Source organism: Colius striatus, chromosome 8, assembly GCF_028858725.1.
Source record: "Colius striatus isolate bColStr4 chromosome 8, bColStr4.1.hap1, whole genome shotgun sequence".
NCBI classification, from domain to species: Eukaryota; Metazoa; Chordata; class Aves; order Coliiformes; family Coliidae; genus Colius; species Colius striatus.
In genome coordinates this window covers 13,150,173-13,176,708 of record NC_084766.1, presented here as the reverse complement: position 1 = coordinate 13,176,708, position 26,536 = coordinate 13,150,173, and the positions used below count along the sequence as shown (strand labels likewise).

Genomic DNA, 26,536 nt, shown 5'->3' with positions numbered 1-26,536 from the left:
CGAAGCACTGCATCAGCGGCGGAGATGAAAATGTCTCTCAGGGATGTCTCTGTATGCATTTTGTAAACTATGGACTGCTAGCTTTCTATTCTGGGTTCACTGAGAAGTCCATGGCTCTACTTATTAGGTCTTTCCAATGGTGAGTGCTTAAAATGGTCTCATTTCTGTATTTAAAAGCATCAGAAGATAACTATTGGAAAAAATGACACGGTTACTTTCAGGCTGCTGAACATCTAGGTACTGTGATCACTCTCATGTCGATTATTTGCTTTGGAGGTTGTGAGAGTAGTAAGAGCAAGACAGATAATAAGATTTTAATCTTTTTAGTGTTTACATAGAATTCAGCTAGAGTGGATTTTAACAGCAATGTTAAAATCTTATTTATATTTCCCTCCTGTATTACTGAGATAGTTTGTTGTTTAACTGAGCTTACACTTTTGATTGTGAACTTCATAGCTGAAGTGGTCAGCCTCTATATTAGACTGCCTTAAATTTTCAGTGTTCATCCCTATTACGTCTGGTATGGTTACGTAGCAGGTAATACCTGTATTTTTTGTTATCTCTGAGCAAGCTTATGTTCTGTGGATTTGTATCTCAAAGAGGGATTTCTCTTTGAGAAATAACATGCCATTTATTTCCTTAAATTGTTTTCTTATTGTAAAGAATAGCCTAGTCAAAATCAAGCAGTTCATAGAATTGCCTCTGAATATCAAAGTATCCAGGTTGTTTTGCTTTTTGCCTTTAAAATATCTTTCTTTTAAACTAATGATACAAAATTGTCTGTAACAGAAATACACATGAAAAAGCACGAGTACCTTTAAAATGGGATTAGCAATTGCTTTAGAAATGAAAGGGATTCACACAGAAGTTTAGTTATGAATTCACTTCCTGAGGATTGCACGTGGAGTGCTTTTTCCAGGAAATGAATGTTGTGGTTTTTTTTTTTTTTAACATTAAATGTATTTTAAGGAAAGCATTTTGCAGAGGAAATACTGTTAAATGTACATATGTGCTCACTTACATGGATATATAAATGTCACTGAAAGTAAAGAGCACGTGGATAAAGACTCATAACAGCATTAATTCCTATTGAGCAGCACTTTATTTGTATGAACTTAACATGGGGAATCTTGCCTCTTTTCATTGGACTGTTTTCAGTTCTTTTCTACTATCTGTCCATTGAATTCTACAGAAATGGATCCTGATGGCTTCGTTTCAGGCTCTTAATGCATATGCTTAGTTTAAAGGCCTATTTTTATCGTGCTTCAGTGAAAAAGAGGGAATTATTCATGTGATAAAGTTCATAATTAGAGCCATAGTGAAAAATAGTTCCAGTCTGGCCAAGTTCTTCTCTCATGTCTGAGTTGATGCATGGTTCAGTTAGATACCCAGAAGACTATTTAAAAAAAAAATAAAAATTCTGAAATTTGGAGTAAAAATTGGAGTCATAGAGTCATAGAATGGTAGGGGTTGGAAGGGACCTTTAGAGATCATCTAGTCCAACCCCCCTGCAGGGTCACCTAGATCAGGTCACACAGGAATATGTCCAGGTGGGTCTTGAAGACCTCCAAGGAAGGAGACTCCACAACCCCTCTGGGCAGCCTGTGCCAGGGCTCCCTCACCTGAACAGTGAAATAGTTTTTTCTTATATTTAAGTGGAACTTTTTGTGTTCCAGCTTCATCCCATTACCACTTGTCCTGTTGCTAGCTACTATAGAAAAAAGGAATGTCCCAACCTCCTGACACCCACCCTTTAGATATTTATAAATGTTACTAAGATCTCCCCTCAATCTCCTCCAGACTAAACAGCTCCAGTTCCCACAGCCTTTCCTCATAAGAAAGACATTCCAGCCCTCAGTGCATGTAACTTCTTTTTTGTTAACCAAATGTTTAATGACCAGAAATCAGCAGCAGTGTGCATTGTAGAAAGCTCTTAAATCACACACTGATTAACAGTTTCAAAAAACAAGCCAGATGAGAAATTATTATGGGCAGAAATTGAATTACTCGTTCACCAACAACTTTCATGGGCATCCTTTAACAGATAGTTCTTTAACAAGCCATAGATATTTGGCAGGTCTTTGCTGTAGACGCACTGCAATATAACTGACTCTGGGAACACTTCAAAACCAAAAAAAAAGTGGGGAGGGAAACAAAGAGAACACAGCCAATTTAAACTTCAGCATGCACAGTAAGCACAACACTTTTCACAGCTACTGCAAAATTATAGTACCAAAAGTTGAGAACACGTCAGAGTAATATATAGATACAATGATATTTGTTGTCTGAAGTAACATTTGTTATTATTGTTATAATTATTATTATTATTATTTACTTCTTTTACTTTAGGCTTAGACATGTGGCCATCATGACAGGTTTCTCTACTACTCCACCTTCTCTTTGGAAGCCGCAAATGAACCCATGTTTACTTTTGAAGGGATTTCTTATGTGAATAGAGTCCCAATTACATATGTCCAATGCAGCAAATTATGCTTATCTGGAAGACTGCAGCATAACTGAGTCTTGAGGATGTATCGCAAATGCCTCCGTCCCTTAAACCTCCTGTTTCTTTATGGAGTACAATCTATGAATGTGTTTATAGTTGTATTATAACCTCATCTGCTGTCATAGAGAGCTATTACTATTATAGTGTAAGCTGTTTTTATAATTGTCACATTTTCTCCTTGGGTTCAACAGTCTGGCCCATTGGGTTTTTGGCAGCCTTTCTGCTGAAGTCCAGTATTATCAAGTTAAGCTTTCAAGGATCTAAAAGAGCCTGCTAAATACAGATTGAATATATAAAATTGTTCTTTCCTACCAGTTAAAGCAAAACCACTTGTAATGTACCCTGTAAAACTGCTTTAAGGTACAGTAATGAAGAAATACTTAACTATGATGTTGAAGCAGAAATATTCTGGAGTAAACCTAGTACTTAGGGTATAGTTTTATTGATATTATTGCAAGACACTTGATATATCAGTTAAGAAATACTTTTCGAAGATATTGCAAGTTGTAGATGTTGTCTCTTGCCTAGTCTTTGTTGATTCCAGATCCGTATTATATCTCATATTTTGCAATAGACTAAAGATGAACATTTCATGAAAATCTCACAGTGTAAACTGCTGTGCAATAAAAATTGATGAGAACAGTTTTATACCAGTACTCCATTACTGTTAATTATTATTACCTTCATTGCACTTGTTTTCAGCAGAGGCCTCATTGTATTTGATTGTGTCTAAACAAACGAGAAGGATTTTCAGAGTTTAAAATATATACAGCTGAATGTTAGAAAAAATAGGATAATAGAATGATTAATGTGACAGCTGGTCCTGTCTTAATAATACTGTATTGACTCTTTGTTATGTAAACTACCACTATGCTTTGTCCATCACTCTTGATAATACTCATCCGTCAAATGTTCTTGACACATAACACTGAATCTTTGAAGAGAAAGGACTGTGGTTTTGCAGATTGGAGTGGGATGATAATTCAATTTGTATATGAGATGGCTGTTTCACAGGCCAGATGTGCACATACCTCAGTGGCGTGCCCTATAATAAGACATTAATTAGAGTGCCTAATGCCATCCACTCTTTGGCAATTTGTTGTTGTCTTCCAGCTTGTCTGTTTTGTGTTTACATGTACCATCTTCCAAATTTCTTCCAAATTACCCCAGTATTAGATTTCGGGGTTTTTTTTTTTTTGATATTTTATCTGTGATCTGACCTTGCTTCTTTCCTGGCAGATGCATTTGCCTGGCACTACAAGTAATATTCCTTGATTTTAGCTGTTGCGTACCCAAAGTGAATTTGTGAGAATCTATCTCCATCCATATATTGTCTTTTTCATATAAAGATGTACCTTGCTGGTGAACAGGTATCACAAACCATGCTTGAAATGTATGGCTTATTTTCCTTTGAGTGATAAAGATGAAAATATACCTCCCTGTTTTGTAACAGGCAAACACACTTTATTTTTCTCAATTTAGTCATAGAATCACAGTCTATATTTAACACCATAACTCCTTGTCACTTGTCCAGGCTGCAGATTAACGGTCAGTTGCGGACACCTCTGACCAGTTCTCTGCACCGAGCTTTGTGCTGTCAAAAATGCCACTGCCCCACAGAAGCCTGCTCTGTGCTGCTTCCAGCACTGTGGGAGCAGCTATCAGCCCTCTGGTTCTCCTCCATGGTCATCTGGATGTGACACTTAGTTCAGTGGAAGACACGTGTTCTAAAATTAGATAATGATCTGTGCCCCCACCATCTCTGTTATATTTGACTTCTCTTATAGTTTAACTATATTCTGTATAATTGACTTTTTCTCTACTTGGACTCTCATAGTTATCCCTTATTTCAGATAAATGGAGAGTTGATCATATTAGATACATAAATGTTAATGAGAAGTATTTTTTGTCATTATGCTACGTTACTAATTTCTGCTATTTTCAGAGGAGTGTTTTCAATCTGAAATGAGCACCTGTTGAAAGCCATGCATCTGCAGTGTAACCTGCTTTTTTATCTTGGCTTATGTTTCACTGTAGGGCATAGAGAAAGCATATAAAATGAAAACAATTTAAAAAACAATGTGAGAGTTATATAGAACAAAATACTTGCACACATACAGTTTCTCTCCATTTGACTTCTCTCTTGGTCAAACAGAAAGCTAATGCTACATATTATTTGCAAGAGAAGACCCAATTTAAATAATCTCTTCAAAGGTCCTACACAGAATCTATCCCATGAAAGTTCTGTAAATCTATGAATGATGAATACAAAGGTTAAGTAAGTAGCAATAACCAAAGCCTGAGAAAAACTGGATGTGGAGGAGTCTAGTATAGCATCTTTCCTTATTAAAAAGAGGATTGAGTTCTGTTTGTGTATAGAGGGAAGCTGTAAGGAAGATGTGCAAGTAGGACTGTCCTGAAGCAAACCAGAAAATGATTTGATATGTGTATATGTGGTGAGTGAATCTTATAGCAAGTTGTGCTGTTCCAAGCAAGAACTTTAGTAATTTTGCCTCCTGCTTTATGGAAAACAATGGTGTTACTAATTTGTCTCAGTTTTGTTTCCCTTCACAGAGATTTTGATTTCTTTGTCACTCTGTTCTTGCTGTTGCAGCTTGTGTGCTTTAAATTTCCTGCCACATTAATATTCTTTATGCTAATTTTTTTCTTTGGTTCCTTGTAAAAATTGTTTTCCTAGGTCCTGTATCCATCTTTTTAGTCTATAAAGAGTGTGTTATGCCAATTTTAAAGGAACTGTATGGTATTTATGAACACAGACAGAACTTCTACTTCTATAATACAATTGTGTAACTTCAGTAAAGAGTCTATGCAGCACTTAGAAAGCTCCAGGTAGTAAAGTCTGTGCTGCTTGTACTAAATTATCCATCATGAGTGAATTTTCAGGGACAATGTTTAGGCAATTTGCACACTTACAGAAGAAAAATCAGGAAGGTCACTACTTGCTATGGACTTTCCTAGTTTTCCAATGAATAACATTCTTACACTAAAGAACATTCATGTTAAGTTTTTTCCATTTATATGGAAACAAGACAACCAGATGATCTCACAGAGTCAGAATGGGCATCCTGACTTGTATAAACAATAGTGTGGCCAGCAGGACTAAAGCAGTGACAGTCCCCCTGTACTTGTCTCTAGTGAGGCTATTCCTCAAGTGCTGTGTTCAGTGTTGGGCCCTTCACTCCCAGAGGGACTTGGAGGTGCTGGAATCTGTCCAGAGATGGGCAATGAAGCTGGTGAAGGGTCCAGAGCACAAGTCTTACGAGGAGAGGATAGGAGAACTGAGGCTGTCTAGCCTGGAGAAGAGGATTCTGAGGGGAGACCTTATCTACTTGAAAGGAGGTTGTGATGAGATGAAGCTTGGTCTTTTCTCTCAAGTTATGATAGGACAAGAGGAAATGGCCTCAAGTTGGACCAGGTTTACATTGGAGATTAGGAAAAAATGTCCTCCCTGAAAGGTTTGTCAAGCATTGGAACAGGCTGGCCAGGGATATGGTGGATTCACCATTCCCCAAGGTATTCCAAAGATTTATAGATGTGGCACTTAGGGACATGGTTAAGTGGTAGATGTGATGATACTGGGTTAATGGTTGGATTCAATGGTCTTAAAGGGCTTTTCCAACCTGAATAATTCTGTGCTTCTACATTTTTCATGTGGTAACATCTGGATTTTGTTGTCATGAACTAGGACTCTGCTAAGCACAGTATAAACACATAGATGTCCCCTCCCTCACACCATTTGCCTTGGGGTATTCCTGTTTTGGACTGAGGATGCCCAGTTTACATTGCTAACTTTTACTCTCCATCTGCCCTTGGTACCACTCCTAAATGTGACTCTACATAGAACTGGTTAGCATTCAGGACACTTAAGATTGATCTGTAGTTAACCCATTCAAGAATATTCATGTTGCATGATGACGCAGAGAAGGATCTGTTTGCTATTTTATATTTCAGGGAGGTAGATGAGATAAATGTAATTTGGACTTTAACTATTAGATGGAGGTACATTAGCATTTGAAGCTGGAGTTCTGGCCTCGGTGTAACATTGTGACATAAACCTATGCAGAGAGCTGTTTCTGGTAAAATTATTTGCAGTGATTTTTCCAAATGTGTGTATGCACTTTGAGATACTGTCTTTGTTCAGTGTTTGTTCTGTGTCTGGCCACAAGCTTGTTGAGGAAAATGAGAAATGACTGTAAACAAAGACAGACTTTGAACTTCATCTCCCATTAGTCTGATCACTAGGGGTAGCTGTTCTTCGGCATTCTGTTTATTGAAAAAGTTGCCTTAATCTCTGTAGGGATCTGCAAGGATTTATGAGCTAATATGACACAGATAACACACATCGCTGTACTTTTAGGGCCATGGCATATGAGAGATACATTAGAGACTGTATAATTACTTGATGACAAGATGCAATTTTTAAAACCTTTTGACCTACCCAAGTTTTATTTAAGGCATAAAGAACAAGAGGGGCAGAATCTAAACACTCTTTTAGCAAAATCTGAAACTGTTTATAACTTTTATTCTATTAAACTTCAAGTAAGGCTTAGGTACTTCAAAGGTTAAAAAAGATAATTTTTTTAGCATAGCATTTTGCAGTCTGCAGACAGGAAACGTGTTTTACAAAACTTACAAATCTTGATTTGCAATTGAATCAGGTTGTCGTCTTTGAAGCTTGGGTGAATGAGTTTCTGCAGTTAGCAAAACTAAGAAAGGCTTTACTTTTGTTCTGGCATATGTCCAAAACCTGAAGAGATTGGAGTGTGTTGTTAGAATTGTAGTGAATGGTCCAAAAATTTGTGAAAGTTAAATTCTTCATGAGGTCACAGATGGTATTTAGCATCCTTTGTATGAATGACTAGCTTTTAGAGTTTCAGTCTCGAGTCTTCTGTGCTGGCTTCCATCACTTTGCAGTACATATGCTAATGAAGGGAATGAATTTAAAAGCAGTTTTCAGTTTAGCAACTTTTTATATTCATTTAAATATAAATTCTAAGACCAATGTTGCCTGTGTTCTAAATAAGTGCATGTTGCTTACATTTAAAATTAAGGGATTTTCTGGGTTGAATCAGACTTTTGTCCCATTTAAGTACAGATTAAAAATTGGATCAGTCTTATAACAGTTTAACTATTGTAACAGTGTATATCATTAACCAGGCAAGGAGCATGACCAATATTTTGTGAAAAGTGTGTTGTAGTTGGTGAGAGTCAGAGGAAGCTCATTGAAGTGCTTCTGTAATAGCAGAGACATATTTGGAACAAATATCTTGGGTTTTGAACTTCAGTTTTTTATTCAAAAGACTGAAATAAAAGGTGCTTGATAAATCCCTGCTTTGCAAGTCCACATTACTGCCTAATAAGTCACCAGTAAACCTGTTGAAAATTAAAGATACTGTTTTCAGACCTCCTTGTGTCAGCCTTCCCAAGATGCCATCGTGTCATCTGCCTCTTCATGCTCAACTTTCCATGACTTAACTTATTCCCTAAGTGGGAAGCTGTTAATTTTCTGCCTTGGTCTCCAGAGTTGGTCGATGCCTTTATTTATCGCAATGTCTATTCATATCCCACTTCAAGTGGATGTGGAACTAGCTTCTAAATGATGACGTGTTTTTTAATTCTAATAAGTAGTTTCTAAAGTCAGGCATGTCAGTGTGGCAGGGAACAACCTCAGAAATTTAAAGTAAGTAAGAACTGTCAATTCCTGTTGTTCTCTGCCGTGTTGAAGATTCTGTAGGACTGGTGCAGGATTGCAGTTGCTTGATTTTCTGTCTTCACTGCTTTCCATCATGTATCATTTAGAGCCTCTGAGTATACTACTCTTTGGTATTTCAATTATATATGAAAATAAAAGCAAAGTGTTGTTTGTGCTCCTTAGCAGCTTGTTCTGATTTTCTTTTTTAGCTTTATGAAGTTGGCTATGATATATTTAGGTTTACCAGCTTTTTCAACTAATGCATTGCATCTTTCAGTTTTGTTGTCTTGTTTTTATTTAAGTTCAAGTTGCATGTAAAACTTAAGTGTGTTTATGTTTCAAAATGATATTAAATGCCATAGGTAGGATCATTTTTAGTGGCTGCAATTTTTTAAGATCATAGCACTTATTTGTATGTTGCACATTTCACAACATTCTGGTTGCTAACAAGCTAATGTCAAAATGTCAAAACAGTTTATAATATTAAGTTGGACGTGCAACATTTTCAATAAATGTAATAACTAATATATACAGTGATAAGTGGTTAAAGCTATTTTGCATATCATGGGATCGTTATCCCTTTATTGCATGAGATATTATTCAATGTATTTCATTTAGCTTGTTTCATCAGCCCTATGCACATAATTTCTACTATCACTTGAGTAGATGATGACTGCTTACTGCAAAAACAGTAGCAAAGCTGCCATGATTATAAGCATCATTTTTTTAGCTTTTGTAGATTACATATGTACTTATGTATTCTATACGAAACCTGCACCTCTTAATGTCTTTGCAAGTACATTCCCTCTCAAAACTTTTTGAAACATATATAAAAATACCCTGAAGCTCCAAGTACTTGTCCATATATTATTAGGGACTTTTCACAGCTTCTTATGGTGGATTTAATTGACATGTTTAAAACCTGTTTTATTGTAGTCTCCACCTGTTTTTCTTCAAATGGCACTATTTTAAGAATAGAATGCTGTTTATTAGATGCTTAAAAGTGCCATGCAATTACCACTGATAAATAGGGATGATTTAATGAAATCACTGTTGTGTTGGACATCTCTCAGCTTTTGGATTTGGACTTGGTCAGCATAGAATTTGTGAAGTGATCCAGTTTAACTATGTCATTTACAACACAAAATTACTTTTTCTTGGGATGGATTTAGATTGCCTCCCCAGGATGACGTGAGACATAGCTTCTGTGCGCTCTAGCTCTGTCTTGTGTTCTGCTTCCTTGATCACTCAGTGGGCACAAGCAGTTGCCCTGAGAAGGTTAATGAGATTCCCTAAAAGCAGGAAGATCTTTTAGTTGACATCTGCTCTGCTAACAAAATCTTAAGGTCTTTAGGCAAGGAGCAGTGGTGAGCAGAGAATGTAGCATGTCATTTATTGCCATCTTCTGACTTCAGACGGTGGCATAATTCTCTATGGCTTTCTTTAACTGACATATTTTCATTAGGTGATATGTGAGGATCCAGGTCTTTTCTGAATCTGCACTGGCAGAAAGATAATCTGAAAGTGCTTTGGCTTTTCTCATCCAACTTCCTGCGCTCAGCAGCATAGCTGAATGGAGCAGCAACATTGAAGCCTTTCATAAGAAAAGCCTTCAGCTTTGTCACTTTCATGCTTGAGTGTTTTGTTTGTTTTTTCGATCTAAGAACTCTAGAGTTATGTCACTGTATGTCTGTATTAGCTGTTATGTGTTAGCACCCATTTGAGGTTTTCTGAGTGTAGTAAACATGACTTGTAGATTTAATTTGCTGTTGTTTAGAATGAGTATAAAAGAAGTGTATCAGTAAAGTCTTAAAAAAGCAAAACCTGTTTCTGGAAACTTGTTTCACATGCAAACACCCTTCTCACATGTGCCTTGTGAGTGGGAAACAACTCTTCCATAATTTATCATTTAATTTCCCGTTCATAATTGCAGAACAACCCTTGCCAGAAATATTGACTTTGCCTTTTCTGCTTAGCTTTTTGATTTTGCTCTAGTGAATGTTCTCTGCAGCCGTACGTCAGGTATGCTGTTCATGTAATATGGTTTACTGCATTTTCTGTTATCCCATCAGCACAATATGACATAAAGCCTTTTCATGTACGAGTAGTCTTATATTTTCTTGAATCCCATTAATAAGGTTTTGTTCAATTATTATTTTAATTGATTTTAATATATGATGTTGGTTGTAGAGGTACTTTGTCTGCATCGTAAGACATATTCTAGTAAAAAATGAACACACGCACCCTTTAATATCCTTGCAAGATAATAATTTAAATGTCTATCTTCAGTGTGAGAAACTGAAGTAGTTTGATAAAGGATATATCCACAAACATTTGTTATGAGGCAGTTCTTGTGGCAATTTGGAAGCCTAGAGCACTGAAGTGTATTTGCTATAACAAGTATATTATAAAATATATTTATTTACATACAAAAGATGATTCAAAACAGAAGCATGCAATATTGTCAGTTTCTTCAGTCCAAAAGGTATATATAAAGTAAACCAGATGCAACCAGACATATTGTTGCTTATATTTATATTTGCAAATGTATATGTGAGTATTGTCATTGATTTGAATAATATGTCTACATGTATCATCAAATGCATAGATATATAGTTAATAGCAACAAAACTTGAAGCAGCAAGGAGATGGTGAAATGAAGATTCTTCACCTCTGTCATGTCTTATCAGCAAGACTGCATATGAGTCCAGTCTTTACATGTGTATGAATACTATGTTTTCTCCACTTGAATGATCCGTTCACCAAATAATGAACAGTCTTTTTCTGAATTTTTTCAATTTATTGATGCTTACTGTTGGGAGATCTTTGTGTCCAACTGTTTTCCTAAGGGAGTAGCAAGCTGCATCTGGCCTGCTACTAAACTGCTGAAAAAATAGTCAGGGCACGTTGTAAGAGTCCTCAAAAACTTCTGTGGCTGGGCTGAGATGTCTGCCCTGTTGATGACTGGAGCTCCATCATCACTTTTATGAAATGCTACAGCATCTTTGAAGAATCAGATGGCGTGGCTTTTGGCAGCGTGGCTCTACCATCAGTAATTGCATGAGAAACCTCAGAATTTTCTGCCAGATAGTAAATGAAAGCAGTAACTGACTGCACCTGTTAGACTATATACAAGGACTTGCAAAGAATAAAGATGACTTCCTTCTCCAATAAACTATCTATAAACAGTTACTCTGCCTTACATACACTATCTTGAGGAAGAATAAGAGAGGTCTGAGAGCAAATCTGTAGATATTATAATGAAAATTTTCAAATCTTACAGACTGGTGAATGAATGTGCCCACTTAGAGTATGCAAACAGAAAGCCTGTCTTTTAAGACTCTGATTGCAGGTCATTATAACACAATCTGAATATTTCTTTACTATAAATACATCTATCTGAATTTACTTGTACATTACTACTAATGAACAATATTTACAACTATCCTACTTAACCTTTTGTTTTTAATCATCTGACTGTGTAATTTTAACATTCTTTAAACTTCACATATTATTTGGTAACAAATTTATAGAAAAAGGAGGTTACTCATTAGATTGCAGCTGTGTATTTCATTTATTTCATTGAAGGAGGGAATGAGTATAAATTTTAGAGGAAAAAATGTTCTTTGGGCTCTGTGATATTAATCCATTGGCAAAAAACCTCACTTTATTGTACTGTTCTGATTTTTTAAAGCTGCTTTTCTCACCCTTTAAAAAAAAATATTGATTTCTTGACAAGACATAAATAAGATGCTTTCAAAGTATGTTTACCTCCATTAAAAACCTGATTTGAATCTCTTACAGTTCTTTGCTCTTGATACAATATGTACTTTCAACAGTGACAATCTGTGAAACCAGGTCATGTCATTGGTTATTCAGACACCTTGCCTGGCTTTACTTCAACTGAAGTAACTGGTGTAATTACAAAATGCTGTCACCAGGCTGCCAACCATTAATTTCTCTTTTACAGAGCATTTGTGTAACCCATTGCTTCATTATGTATGGCTACCTAAGAGAATGAACAGTATTGTTAAAACCAGTAGGCCACACCTCACAGGGTATGTTCCTGCTGACCTCCAAACTTCTTCAATCTGCCTGCCTTTTACCTTCTATAACCAGAAGTGACCATGTTTCCTGTAGCTTTTTTTCTAACTATGTATTAATAGTTCTCCTTGAGCTTTCTATCGCTATCAATGACCTTTTATTACCCTTTACTTGATCTTAATCACTGCCTGTCAGTTGAAAGCTTACTCTCTACAGTTAGTGATGCATCAGCACAGGATTTTAACTTACACACGTATCTCTTAAACCTTTAATGAATCTTCTGCTCCTAGCTTTTCCCAGCATAATTCATAGTTCCTTTACTACTGCTTCTCTTCTAGTTAGATACTTTGAATTTTTTCCATTTTTTGCTGGTTTTTTTCATGGAGCTGATAACAATTGTATGCAAATTAAAGTTAATTTATAGTACATTAATTCTCTAGCTAGTTGGGGATGTAAATGGTTAGAAAAGGAAACATGAAGTTTGGAAAAACTCTCTGCAATGTTTAAACTGAAAGTCCTGCGGAAAAACCTTCCGACATGAAGTATGATCACTTCGTTAGAATGTCAAAAATGTTGCATGCTGAGTTAGAATTTTTCCACAGGTATATTTGGATTTTTTTTCTGTGTAAGCGGGGTAAAAAACACAGAGAATTTCTGCATAGAACTGTAGAGGAATATGCTCTGAGCAGCAGACTTTCTTGATCTTATGCAGGATTCTGCAGATCTCTGCCCTGTAGGAGACTGTAATTTTGTTGTCTTCCCTGCAAGCTGTCACATACAGCCTCCTTTTCTCTATTTGTTAGCTGCTGCATTTAACAAATTGGTTTTTTTTCTCCTCTCTTGTAGCAGAGAAACTCATGATCTCCAAAATTCTACTGAGAGTATAATACCAGAGCCACAGTAATGCTCCAGTTCCTCACTGTCCAAATCAATCTGCTAAATAAATGTCTATGCAATGGCCTCTTTCCTAGTAGTCATCAGCGTGGAAGGACCATTCAAGTGCTCTTTTATCAATCTCTTTCATGTCCTTTCCCCCATGAGTGCTAACAGCAGAAACTATCTGAGATAGAAGAGATTTTATCAAGATAACAATAGTAATTTTTTTAAATAACATTTGAGTATTGAAAAGATTTAGTCACGAGCTTCTGGGAATAACACCTTGGAGTCATTTCATTGTGCTGCTATGAATAATGGTATGTTTTATTCAGGAGTGACTGATAGTACTGAATTCATGTGGTGAAGTGATTGCATCAACTATTATTTCCTCTGAGAATCCCCCAAACACCTTAAGTTGCTACTTCTTATCTCATAGCTCTCTGAATAGACAAGACGTGTCTAAAGAATTCATACAATCTGGATTCAGTATATGTACAGGATGATGATGAGCGTTTAGCTGAAGTATTTGTAAACTTGAGAGCTAAATGTTTAAATCACTCACCTTAGTCCTTCCCTAAAAGCTGGATTTAGATTCACTGCACATTCTTAAGTGATTCCTGGCCTCGTAGATTCACATATTACATCACAGTAAGGTGTTAAATTAATTGCTGTGGATTAGAAAGGATTAACTAATAGATTTAATACATAATTACATGGAATTACATTTTTTTGTCTGTTTGGGGTTTCATCTTTCAACTTCAAAAATATGATTATGAACAAAACCAAATGTATAACATGTATGTTAGCTGAAGTGACCAAATTTTGCTGGATTTAGAGCTGAAGTCTTTGAAAAGGAGCTATTTTCTTAAGGTTTCTGTCTGTAGACCAGGTTCTGTCATAGGTCCATCCGTGTTTGTCTCAAACAGCTTCCTTCAAATTTTCTACACAAATGTTATAGTGTATGAGTTATGTGTTAGTGAAATGAAATGTTTTTTTAGAATAATTGCAAGTGAAATTTCCTTTGTTTATAGACACATGCATAGCTTAGATGTCAGATCAAAGGAATTAGGGGAATCAATCTTAAGTACCCATCCATGACTATGCAAGAATGTGCTGGCTTCTTTGTAAAAGAAGTGTCTGTTCTATAAGTGATCGTGATTGGGATTATAGAGTTCATCTCAGAATACTGAATATATCAATATTTATAGCAAACTTCAGAAAGAGAAAAAGAAATTACCTTCTTAGTTTTTCTGTTCTACCTTCCTTATTGCTTCATGTTCCTCTTTGATATAATGGGAATATATGGAGAAAGTGTGATGTTATTGGATGATACGGATATAGAGTGGCTATGAGGACTTGAAAGAGATACTTTTTCAGAAATACACTTGGAATCACTACACATTTCTTTAAAAAAAACCCCACGTGTTTGTATGTCTATATATAATGCTGATTGTTTTGAATACTGTTACACTCCTCTTAAGTCTCTGGGAATCTATTTATATAGTACATAGTGCATAAAATACCACATATAAAACTACAGTAGGACTGGTTTTGTTGTCTTGAAAAATGGAGACTGTGCCACTGCTTTGCTGCAGAAATGCCACTTTGGAACTTGTACTAACTCGATCTGTCCCTCGGTATGGAAGAATTTGAGTAGCTTGGCGCTGGACATTTTTCCCTGTTTATGACTCCTATTTAAGAGCATAACTTTTTGATTTAGAGTACAGCTAAAACCTTTAAACAATATGGATGAGAAGGACTGTCTCAGCAACTCTACTATATTTTATTTTAAATTTTCTTCCCTTTCCATCCCCTTCCTCCCTCTCATAACAGCATATAATCTCCAAGCAATTTATATGATAGTACATCATAGGAGAGTCTTATGTTTCTGCTGGAGGATGAGCTTTTCTCCAACTAATTTCCCATTTTCTTGCTGTAAAAATGCCAGAACACTTTGGTAAATGGTAGATGGATATTCAATTAAAACTTTTGTACTAGGAACTTAGAAAATTGCTTCTTAGTAAAAAGCAGATTAACCTTAAATGTGTTTCTTGTCAGTTCAATAGTATGGATATTGCTCTATTTCTAGTGATGTTTGCTTTTCCTTCCTGCATCATCAGTGAATGACAGTAACATCTGATTAACAGAAATTCAACTTCTTTTCTACTCCCTGAGAATTCCTGCAACAGTCTTAAAGTTGAAATAGAAATCAAAATTAAATTCCCATGACTTTTATGATTTTTCTATCAAGTTTAAAGACTCATATTTCAAATATGAACTACTCTCGGCTTTTGGTTTTGAATTACAAATAATAAGTGACCATTATATTTGCATTGCAAGAGACTAGTTTTGACACATTCACTTCATGTGACTTTCTTCCTCAAAGAAGTAGTAGAAACACATGAGGGGTTTTTAGTTCACCTTGGAATCGTGTTGATTTTTTCTAGTATTGCCAATGGGAAAAAGTAGGAGAAAAAATGATGTAATAGATACTTGCCTAGAAACAATAAAAATTGGGAACAGCTGTTTCCTCCTTCCATCTTTTGGCTTGCTCACAGCCACTTTCAAGAGAGTTTAAGATCCTTATAAACTTAACAGAAACCAGGGATCAATTCTGTCCCTTGAGACACCCTGACTACTCTCCCCAACTTCACTTGCCTGACAACAATGCTTCTGAGAGTGGATTAGAGTGTGCAATGTTATGCATATTTCAGCAACATAATTCTTTCTGAGAATTTAGGATTAATTAAGATCTGAAAATTTGAGCTTCTTAAAACAATTGACTTAAAGGGTTATATATTCTAAATATTTTTTCTGGTTTTAGGCTGTTTTATGCATGCTCATTTACAATTAAATTTGTTTTGCGGCATTAGGAACTAGATCTAACTGAATGATAAGGGAGAATTATACAGAAAGTCTTGAATTCAAGACTTATCCTGCATATTGATTGAGAAAGGGTAATTCCCACAGTGAGGAGAGCTCTCAGTACTGCAATTGATATCTATAGAGGTTGAGGTAATTCATTACTTATGAGATACTTCACATCTCACAGCACTAGATCCATGGGGAGCTGTCCGTGACGTCTTGAAAGACAATCTCATATTGGAACCATTGAGAAGAAAAAAAAACCCCCTATAATAAGAAATGGTTCTACATGGAAGATTCCTTCTTTGCTAAGTTGCATATGATTTTCCATGCTCTTATTGGGTTTTTGAGATTTTTTTGAACTTGATTTTTTTTTTTTCCTTTGAAAAGATATACTTTTTTACAGGGATAGGTTTTCTTGAGTCAGATGTGTTTTTAAAAAGTATACTAGGCTTGATTTATTAGCTTAGGGAATTTGTGTTACCAAGTAAATATAGAGATTTTCAACTTAAAATACTCGTGGGTTATTCCTTCTTTGTGTTTCCTGAAAGGTAATAAATATACTTGTAAATTAATTTCCTTTTGCAGGCTTTTGATGTATAGTAAAAATGTGCTTTGAAATGCTATACGAAAAGGCCTGGGAGCTTTTGCCTTTTCAAAGGAATTTTTGTTCTTTAAAATGTCAGAAAAGTCAAGTTTTGCCTTAGCTGTCATATCAGAGAATTTCTTGAATAACTTCCAAAATGTTCAATTAAGAGATTTCTCAGGCAGCAGTTAATAAGGTGACACTGCTGTGGATCCTTAAAGATTTGAGGGTAGGCGGTGAGGGGGAAGAAAAATGTGCTCATGCATCAGTCCAGTTGTTTCAATGAGGTTTGTTTTGCACTTAAGTTATTCCTGTCAGCTTCAGGGATGACAAACAAAAAGGTCTTGAGAAGTTTGTTTAAAAATATGAGACATACCTGAAATCTAGTATGGTAAATGACTGGCTTCCTCTTGTGTTTGATCCTATCACAAGCTTGTCCATTCTGCAGCTTTGGAGAGGATCGTAGTTTTGGTTTATTTAACTAAACATATGACCTTAAGCAAGGGAAGAACCTTACACAGCAACCTGGTAGCAAGCAGATTGACTAGAGTAAGGCCTACTGGCCGGAGAAGGGTTTAGATTATAGTTAGATTGAGACTATAGTTACTTGTTGCTCGATGTCGAGGGAGGGAGGATGTCCATGTGGGAACAGCTGTCCTGAGGCCTAGCTTTGGTCAGAACTGTTACTGTTCCTGTGGTGTGTCTGCCCCAGACTTGGCACTTCTCACAGATGTCTCAGCCAAGAGTTCATCTTGTATTTCTTCACTCTTCATGTGACCTTCAAGGTGACAAGTCCTTTCCCTTCTCACAGTAAAGAGTATAAACAGTGAAATTAGTTTTATTTATTTATTTTTGGCTGAAGGAACTGTGTTAACTGATTTTCACAGAAGCAAACCCACTGTAATCAAGTTGAAAAACCTCTTGGCCCTTCTCTATTGGTTCATAGGTTTTAATAGAAATGCAACAGGGAAATTTCCCATGTAAAGTTTTATGATTCAGGGTTTTATTTTTTGAGATAGATACTTGCAGTTGTCTTTGTTGAATTACACAAAAGGATTTTAAAGAACTGGTTTTCTGTGGTCTGGGTATGGAAAAGTCTTATTTCTATCTTTTCAGAACAAATCCACACGTGGAATTTTCCCAAATAATGGCAACATTGTTTCAACACAAAAGAAACTATGGAATTGTGATCTTTTTACAGCTTTTTTTTATTCGCTGTTATGGTTTTTTCCTAGAACTAAAAAGGACTTTTTGTTTCAAACCAGGAAACATTTATAGGCATCACACACACAAAAAAAGTTAAATGCTAAATTATAACAGCAGACATGAAATGCCTGGTATCTCTATAGGGACTGGGACTTAAATATCTTATTTAGGTTGGGTGAAGATTTGTTTATTTTTATTAAGGTACAATGTGCAGGACCCTGTAATTATTTAGTATAGGACTATTGACAGTCAACACATAGCCTGAAATGATCATTCATTTAATTAGAGCTCTGACATTTATTAACTTATCATAGTATTGATTGGTGTTTACCTTTTAGCTTGACATTTCTTTGAGTATTTCCATAGAGAACCGATCTCAATAGATGGGGTAGTCTTTTAAAAAATTAAGTTGTCCTTGGATACATTGAACTAGATCAAAAGATATTTATCTCAGATTATTGGTACAGCTGCTGGAGACAAGCAATGAAAATCATGCTCGTGGGTTGGATTTTTTTTTTACTCTGTCCTTCAAAGATTGTATTATGAATGTTTGGAAACAGATACATTCCAGAAAACAAAACATATGCTCAATTTTGACCATAGACTTTAAGTATGGAAATCTGTTTTCAGGAGAGCCTTTGAGTACCATATGGATTAAGGTTATAAAGTTATTTTTAATCATATATGTAATTGTAAATGTTCCAGTGCTTTCTTTTAACTGTCATTTTAAACAAATATGTAAGCCCAGAAATGTAAGATGAACTCAGTATACTGAAATATCAGGAATACTCTCAATCTCAAGCCTGTTTTGTGTGTTTACAAGTAACAATTTACAGTAGTGTTTGAGGAAAGAAAGTCAGGATGCGTATCAAGATAAATTACTTGTGGTTGTATAGTTTCTGTAGCCAAGGGCACACACAGCCATGTATGATATAACTATGTTTTTATTAGTGTAGTCTGTTTGTAACCTTGTACTGCTCAGTAGCTGCGTATACTTCTTCCTTTACGGACAACCTGGCTGAGGAGAGCAGTTCTTAAAAATTCAGAGTGAGGCTAAAGCTCCAGGTTTTGCGTTCACTACTCCAACATCACTTTTTCTGTAGAGGAGACCCAGACAGATCCTGACCACTTCTGTTGTTTGCAATCTAGATCCTAATTCGACTGTTATATCTTGAGCCCTTACATAATGGCATAGATAGAATCTCCTGAATATGTTCTTACCATACAAATATTTGAAAGAAACCTTTAGGACTAAAGAAAAATAGCTTTTAAATTTATAGTTAAGACCTCAGCTGTTCTGGAGTACGGAATTTAGGAGACATCTGATCTCACCATGCATGTGATAAATTAATATTGCTCCCTTTTACTTCACAACATAGAGTCTACAGATGTAGTTTACAATTTACTTCTAAAAGCTTATGGGTTTTTTAAATTTTTAAAGCATCCATTTTTTCTATAGTATCTAGCAACAGGACAAGGGGTAATGGGATGAAGCTGGAACACAAAAAGTTGCACTTAAACATAAGAAAAAACTATTTCACTGTGAGGGTGATGGAACCCTGGCATAGGCTGCCCAGAAGGGTTGTGCAGTCTCCTTCCTTGGAGGTCTTCAAGACCTGCCTGGACATCTTCCTATGTGACCTGATCTAGGTGACCCTGCTTCTGCAGGGGGGTTGGACTAGATGACCTCTAAAGGTCCCTTCCAACCCCTAACATTCTGTGATTCTATGATTTTCTTGGACTATTCACAAGGCAAAACCTGAACCTACTGAACTAGATCTCTTTTAACACCCTCTATAGGGAATGCTCAGGACCTTCAGAGGTGATGCAAAGGTAAATACTTTCTCTGGTGGTTGTAAGGGGAACTGAAGGAGGGAAGCCTTCCAAGGTTCAAGTAAATCCTTGTGAATATTTTATTACCAGTACCCAAATAAAATGGCTCAATTTCACTTGGCCAACAGTTGTTTGTTGTAGCCCTGCCAATGAGAGTACTTCAGTTCTGTGTTGTAACTAAATTCTTGATTATGGTCAAAGAGGGGATGTTCTTTGATTCACATGATCAATAGTAATAGTATTTACTGTTTGAAGATCTGTGGCTGATTGTCTCCCTTTTTTATATAATTTTGTATAAAGTTAGCCCACATCTATTAGCTTTAGAACTTCAAGAGATTAGATGATCACTTTAGTTCTGCTCAAATCTTTAGAGTGTACTAATCAGTTTTCAGAGGGGGAAACAGTGCATTTATTAGGTAAACATATTTAGCTCATGAGAAGCATGAAGGAAGTGAAAGTAAAAACCTTATCACAATAACTACATTCCTTTGTATGAGCTATCTCTTCAACTCAGTGATGTATGAAGATTGTAGGATTACTGCTGTCTTTGTTAATACTGTTAATTGTTGTCATGTACCCACTGGAGACATGCTCTTGAGTCCTTCAAGTCTGTGTAGCTAATGCAAATATATTATTTTAAATCTGCATACCTTGGAGTGCAGAAGGATTTGCAATGCCTGTGAAGGTCATAATTCCCTGCTGATATAAATGAACTTCATTAAAAAAGTGGAGATATGGTGATTTTCAACTGAGAATCTGTCCTTAGATACGTACTGTTTTAAATGAAAATCTAACAGGAAAGATTTTCTGCTTGTGTGGTTTTCGATTTATTCAACTAATGTTATTTTCCAGTGTGTGAAACAGATAGGCCTTTACTATTGGCAGTGCTCAGCATTTATCTTCAGGCTATGCAGTGTTAATTAAAAATACTTATTTTCATTTACTAGAGTATTAATAACAATGTGACATAGTGCTTGTTTCATATGTTAAAATGCATTGAAATAGGAGCTGGATATTGTTTGTAGTATCTTAACATGGGAGCCATATAGCCATTATTACATGTGTTTTACAAAATAAAATGGTATCTGAGTGCAGGAAAACTGAAAGGATTGAGCTCAACTCCCTGACTTTTGAAATGCAGAGCCTGGAACAATACACATAATTTTCCTAGCCCTTTTCTTAATCTAGTCACCCTGTACGAGAATGAAAAATTTTAGGGTGCAGTTGTTGATTTTTAAGTACAGCGGTCATCAGAAAAATGTAAATTGACAAGCAGATGCAGAATACTGTAAATACAGACAGATTAGCTGTATTGCTGGAGAGTGGAACATAGTGTAGAGTCGTTCAGATCATGTTTAGTTTCACTTTGCTATTGCTTTGTTATAGACTTTAAAAATATTAATTCTGGTATTTTTCAGCTGTTAAAAAGTGTAATCATCTAGTGTAGATCTTAAACTGTTACAGTCACATGTATTTGGGATGGAACTTTGCAGAGGAATATAAACTTAACATAAAGAGTTAATCCATCGTTGAAAGGTACTTGGGACCAGCAGGCAATACCTTACAGAAGCTGGACAACATAGTGTGAGAGCATGCATGTTTAAGACTACTCCCACAGGAGATTTTGTCATATGTCCCTCTGACTTTAACAGACTGGACACAATTTTCAAAAAACACTTACATCTCTATTAAAAGGATTTATAAAAAAAATGAAATATTGTTTTCCTTTTTAAATTTCTTTAAGGAAGAATGAGAGTTTGCAATTACAATCTGTGGCTCCATTTTACAGTATATTTGAGTTCTTGGGAAATATATGAGGTGAAGAATAACTTCAATTAGAGTTAGGTTTACTTTCTAGACATTTACTATTGACAATTATGTTAAGAATTTGCAAACAAAGACTTTTTTCCCTTCATTATTGGTCAGTATTTTTATGCCACTTGCTGAGTGAGGTTATTTCATATTAGCTGCCTTAAAGATTTAGGTTTGCATAGTTAGTCACCTTAGTTGCCATCTTTTAATTTAGAGCTTACTAGACAACTTAAAAACAAATCTCAATATTTTACATTGATTCTGTCTTCTTAGAAAAATAACCTGTAAATTTAAAGCTGTTAAAGTCTATGTTGATGTGGAACTGCATCTTTTTCATTTGAAAATGCATAGGCATAAGCTGAATTGTATACACAATACTTTTACTGGTCCTGTTTACCTTGCAGTTTAGAAGGGATCAGTTTTGTTGTCAAGTCTGACAATAGCTTGCAAAACATAGTAAGAGAGCCATTATTTACTTCAGTTCCTATGCAAGTATTGACATTAGACCTGGTCACATTGCTATGTAATAGATAGTGTCTACATTTAGGGATTCTTTGAAGGTTTCAAGGTGAAGTTCAGACCTCTCTCCACAGACCTTTGTTTGATCATCTGCTCTATGTGAAGACTGTAAGCAATTTCAGAAACAGAAAGTAGTAGGAAAATTTTGAAGTCACTCTGAATATACAAGCTCATTTTTTTTTCCAAGTAATTGTTCCTTTCAGTTGATATAGAATGTACTCATAATTTCAAGGCATTTATTACATTACATGTTCACTTTTAATGTAAAATTTTTCCTGATCATCTCTGATCTTTGCTTTAATATTAAACATTTTGCTCAGTTCATGGATTTCATTTTATGGGGCTTTTCATCGAGGAAATAACTCTGACTGAAGTATGATGTATATTACAAGGCTATACACCTAGGTGCCTACCAAGATATTACTGTTGTTTTCAGTAATATTTATTTTAGTATGATTTATTAAATGAGACAGTCATGGTCTTAATAAAGACTTCCTAGTGCATTATAACTGAAGCCCAAATATATATATATATATATATATTTATATATATATATATATGTATGTATACACACAATCAGTAGACATAACTACTTCTTTAACATTTGTGAGAATCTACTCCTTTTCCTGGAAATGTAATTTGAACTGACTTAAAGATACTTTCACTGTTGGTGGTTTCTTTTCTTTGGACCAGGGCAGTCCAAGGTAGTGAGTAACAAATGATTGCTTTAGAGGAACCAGGTTTGTCAGACGTTTTGTATTTTTTAGTTTCTGTGCTAGCATACACACACAGAATTATTCAAAACATCTTTTAAACACAGAACTACTACAGTAATATTATATAGAAAAAATGCTGGGCAATACAAGTGTTAACTACACTTTTCAAATAGCTAATAATAAGTGTTATGCTTATAAGTAGAAACAAAAAGATTGTGTTATGCTTATAAGTAGAAACAAAAAGATTGCTTGGAAAGTACACAACTGGTTCTCTTAGGACTCTTTTAAATATCTCAAAAGCTCAGTCTTCTGTAGATGCTGAGAATGAATGTGCTGTTAAATGGATTGTCCATTTTCATTGACAATGTTTGCACTGAAATATCTTGGACATTTTGAAACTCACTCATTCTGATTTACAGGAGTAAAATAATGAATGCTGTAAACTAAAGCACTACCAAAATGCACTGTGGACATCTGAATTTATAAATTGGTTTTAAAGAAATAACATGATTTTTCGTATGAATGTGGCAATAATGGATTGCCATCAATAATAATAATTACATAAATGTTGTTCCATAAGTAAACTTGGACTATAAAAAAGAGTATTACAGTAATTCAGAAGATAAAAAATATTTAATTTTGTTCCTGTATACTGCTAATTAAAGCATATATTTGATTCAGTGGATTATGCTTAACATTACAAATTTGCATTCTGTGAATAGTGTGGTACTGGCTCTTGAAAGATATTAAAATTCAAAAAAATCCTTAAGCGTGTGTGGTGGACCAAATGCTCTGATGAACTGAAGACACAAAGAACAAGCTTGCAAAGAAATCACAAATAACCCTCGTTTTGTTTTCTACTGTGTTTATTACAGACTGACAAGAAAGAGAGAAGTAATGCCTTGAATGTTGCAATAGATAGTATGTGCAAGAAGACAAGGGACCTCCGCAGACAGGTAAGCAACCTGGGGAACTGAAAAGGAGACTTGAAATTTTGAAATTGCTCTTTTCAATTTTTGTAGCACTGCATTTTGGGAAGAAAAAAAAAGGTTTCCTCTATATTAAAAAACCCCAAACCTGAAGACAGTTATACTATTCCACAGAATTCCAGAGAATATGTATTCCACTGAATACATACATATACATACATACAAATTTGCAAAACTATGGGAAAAAACCCTACCAAATAATACTGGCTTGAATATGTGTATGTAGATAGGCAAATGTACATGTCTAAATATGTACTGGCTACAGAAATGTATCAGTAATGTACTTTGAACTTCAAGGTTCACTTTAAATAAGCTTGAATTATTATTGGTTTTTAGAACAGATACCTTGAAGGAACCACTAGGCTGCTATTTCTAGTTCTTCACAATAGTGAGAACTCATATAACACAAAAGGTTTGCCCACCACAGTTCACCCACCCATTTTGCTTCCCAATATACTAAAACTAACATAAGATATGGATGACAACTTCAGTTTACTTCAGAAGGTGAGCAGTAGACATCAGCTGTGTTTACATCCTTTTTCTTTATGGAACATCTTTGAGAAAAAATTTATATTATATTGAAAGAATATAACATACCAGTTTAGAAAAGAGAGCTAGAAAGCCAGTAGTTCTTTCCTCCAGACTACCCCAACCAGCCATATGAAAATTTATGGGTACAAAGAACATGAGCACATGTTGCTTTTATCCTGTCTCTAGCTGTGGCTATTTATCAATCTGGTGGAAGAATAATCCTCACAACTTTGTGTACAGTGTTATGAGCCAGCCTATGCTTCAAGATGATGAATAAATTTCTTCATGTCTCCCATAATCAGCCAGGAGAAGCCTTGAAAGATGAGATGAATATAATATAAATATAGGGTTTACAGCTAACTAGTTATCCAATTTCTGTTCACATTCTGTCAAAAATATGTTCAGCTTAGACAAGCCAGTGACTTGCATCACAAGCTCAGTGTGTCTAAGAACTCCTCTGTTCTGTCCCACAGTCTTTTCCATGAGTTAATTAAACCCTAGCTTATAACAGCTTACTGACTCTGTCACGGTGTTTAAAATCTGTTAACTAATTCAATTTGTATGTTTCTATAAACCTTTGTAAAACATTCAGGCTGAATGTAATCATGCCCAACTTAAAGTCAATCTAGAACCAGAGTAGCTCTGAAGCTTCTTAACATTTTCCACTGGAAGATATTTATGAGAAATATTTAATCTACTTTCTCCATTTCTCTGTTTATACATGTGAATTGCATAAGAATTGTATTAGGAGGAGTCCTTACCGCCTGTCTAATTCCTGATCTGGGAAACATGAAATTGTGAGTTCTATGCCTGCAGATATTGAAGTAGAGTCTTATTTGCATTCACTTATGAACATTCATTATTCTGTCTCCCAGTACTATTACTAAAAACATGAAAATTGTTATTTGGTCTACTCTCACAACCTTTATAGTACTTATTTTTTTTTTTTGAGTCATTCTGTGTATCATAGCTGATATTATATTAGGTACTCAAAGTGGATTTTGGGCTATGATGTGCACAACGTACTTGACTTTCAGTCAATTACTGGGATTGCCTCTGCAAAATTGAAAATGAAACCTCTTTTTGAAATTTCATCAGTGTAGCACACAATAAATAAAATGTCATGGTTTTGGCCTAGCTGGGAGCAAAGAACTATGAGCAGTCACTCACTCACTGCCTCCTCCCAACAGGACTGTGAAGGGAAAAGTAACTGAGGGTCTTTGGAACTCCCTAAGGACAGAGAGGGCCCACTCGCCACTGTGGTCTTTTGCCTGGGCAAAAGAGACAGGACTACTTGACTTGGAGAAGAAAATGAAACTTTACTTAATCCACCAATAACCAAAAACATCACAGACAGAAAACAGCACAGAGTGGGATGATGATGAAGAGTATGACCACCTTCCCCCTTCGGAGATTCAAGCACCCAATTCTGTGTCTTTATCTCCTCCCACCCTGAATAGCACAGGGAGGCAGGGAATGGTAGTTTCAATCAGTCTTTTGCTGATGGCTCCTGACACTCGTTTCCTCTCAGGGCAGGAGGACTCCTTATTATTCCCATGCTCCAGCAGTGTCCCTCACAGGCCGGGCAGCCCTGCATGGGCCACTGAGAAGTGTTCATTCCAAGGGCTGCAGCTCCTCTCTGGTTCCTGTGTGGGTCTCTGTGGCTTGCAGGCTCTCCAGCACGGCCTGTGCCATGGCCATCTCCTCACACAGTCTTTGCCTGCCGAGGCAAAATCTCTCTCCCTGGCATAGGGTAGTCAGCAATCACTCGCTGGCATGGAGTCCTCATTTGCAGTCATTCCCTCTGGCACATGGTCCTCCTGGAGCTGCGAGTGACTATCAATCCTGTTATTGCCCTCCATGGGTTACTGGGGGACAGCTGCTCTCTTGCCATGGGCTGCAGGGAGGTCTCGGGTCTTAGCACTCCTCCTCCCTTCCTCCTTCTCTGACTATCAGGTCTGTGTGGTCGCCTCCATCTTGTCTCACCCTTCCCACCTCCTTCTATTCACCAGAGGTTTTCCTTCTGTCATGGTTTGACATGACAGCCTTTTCTGGTATGGGGGAAGGGGCTGCAAAGATGGCTCCTGCAAGAAGTTTCTCACAACTCTCCCCAGCTCAGAAAAGGCTCACTTCTGGGGCTGAGCCAATTAGACGCCTCCACGATCACTTTTTAAGAAGAAGCCGGAAGGGGAGGTGTTTTCCTCCATCTTCTTTCTTTCTTCTTTCTTTCTTCTGCCCCTTCTTCTCTTCTTCTGGCTGGTGGTGGTGCAAGGAGTAGGAACGGTGAGAGAAACAACCATGCGGACTCCAAGGTCAGTGATGAAAGGGAGGAGGTGTGCT

General features: G+C 36.1%; 1 protein-coding gene across 1 annotated transcript in view; it reads left to right on the top strand.

Annotated features, from left to right (window-relative positions):
- The window catches only part of CTNNA3 (catenin alpha 3), a 493,584-nt gene that overhangs the window by 259,574 nt on the left and 207,474 nt on the right, over positions 1–26,536 (top strand). The window contains exon 7 of the mRNA XM_062001246.1: positions 23,552–23,632. Coding sequence (XP_061857230.1) covers positions 23,552–23,632 — 81 coding nt within the window. The remainder of the gene's footprint in view (positions 1–23,551; positions 23,633–26,536) is intronic.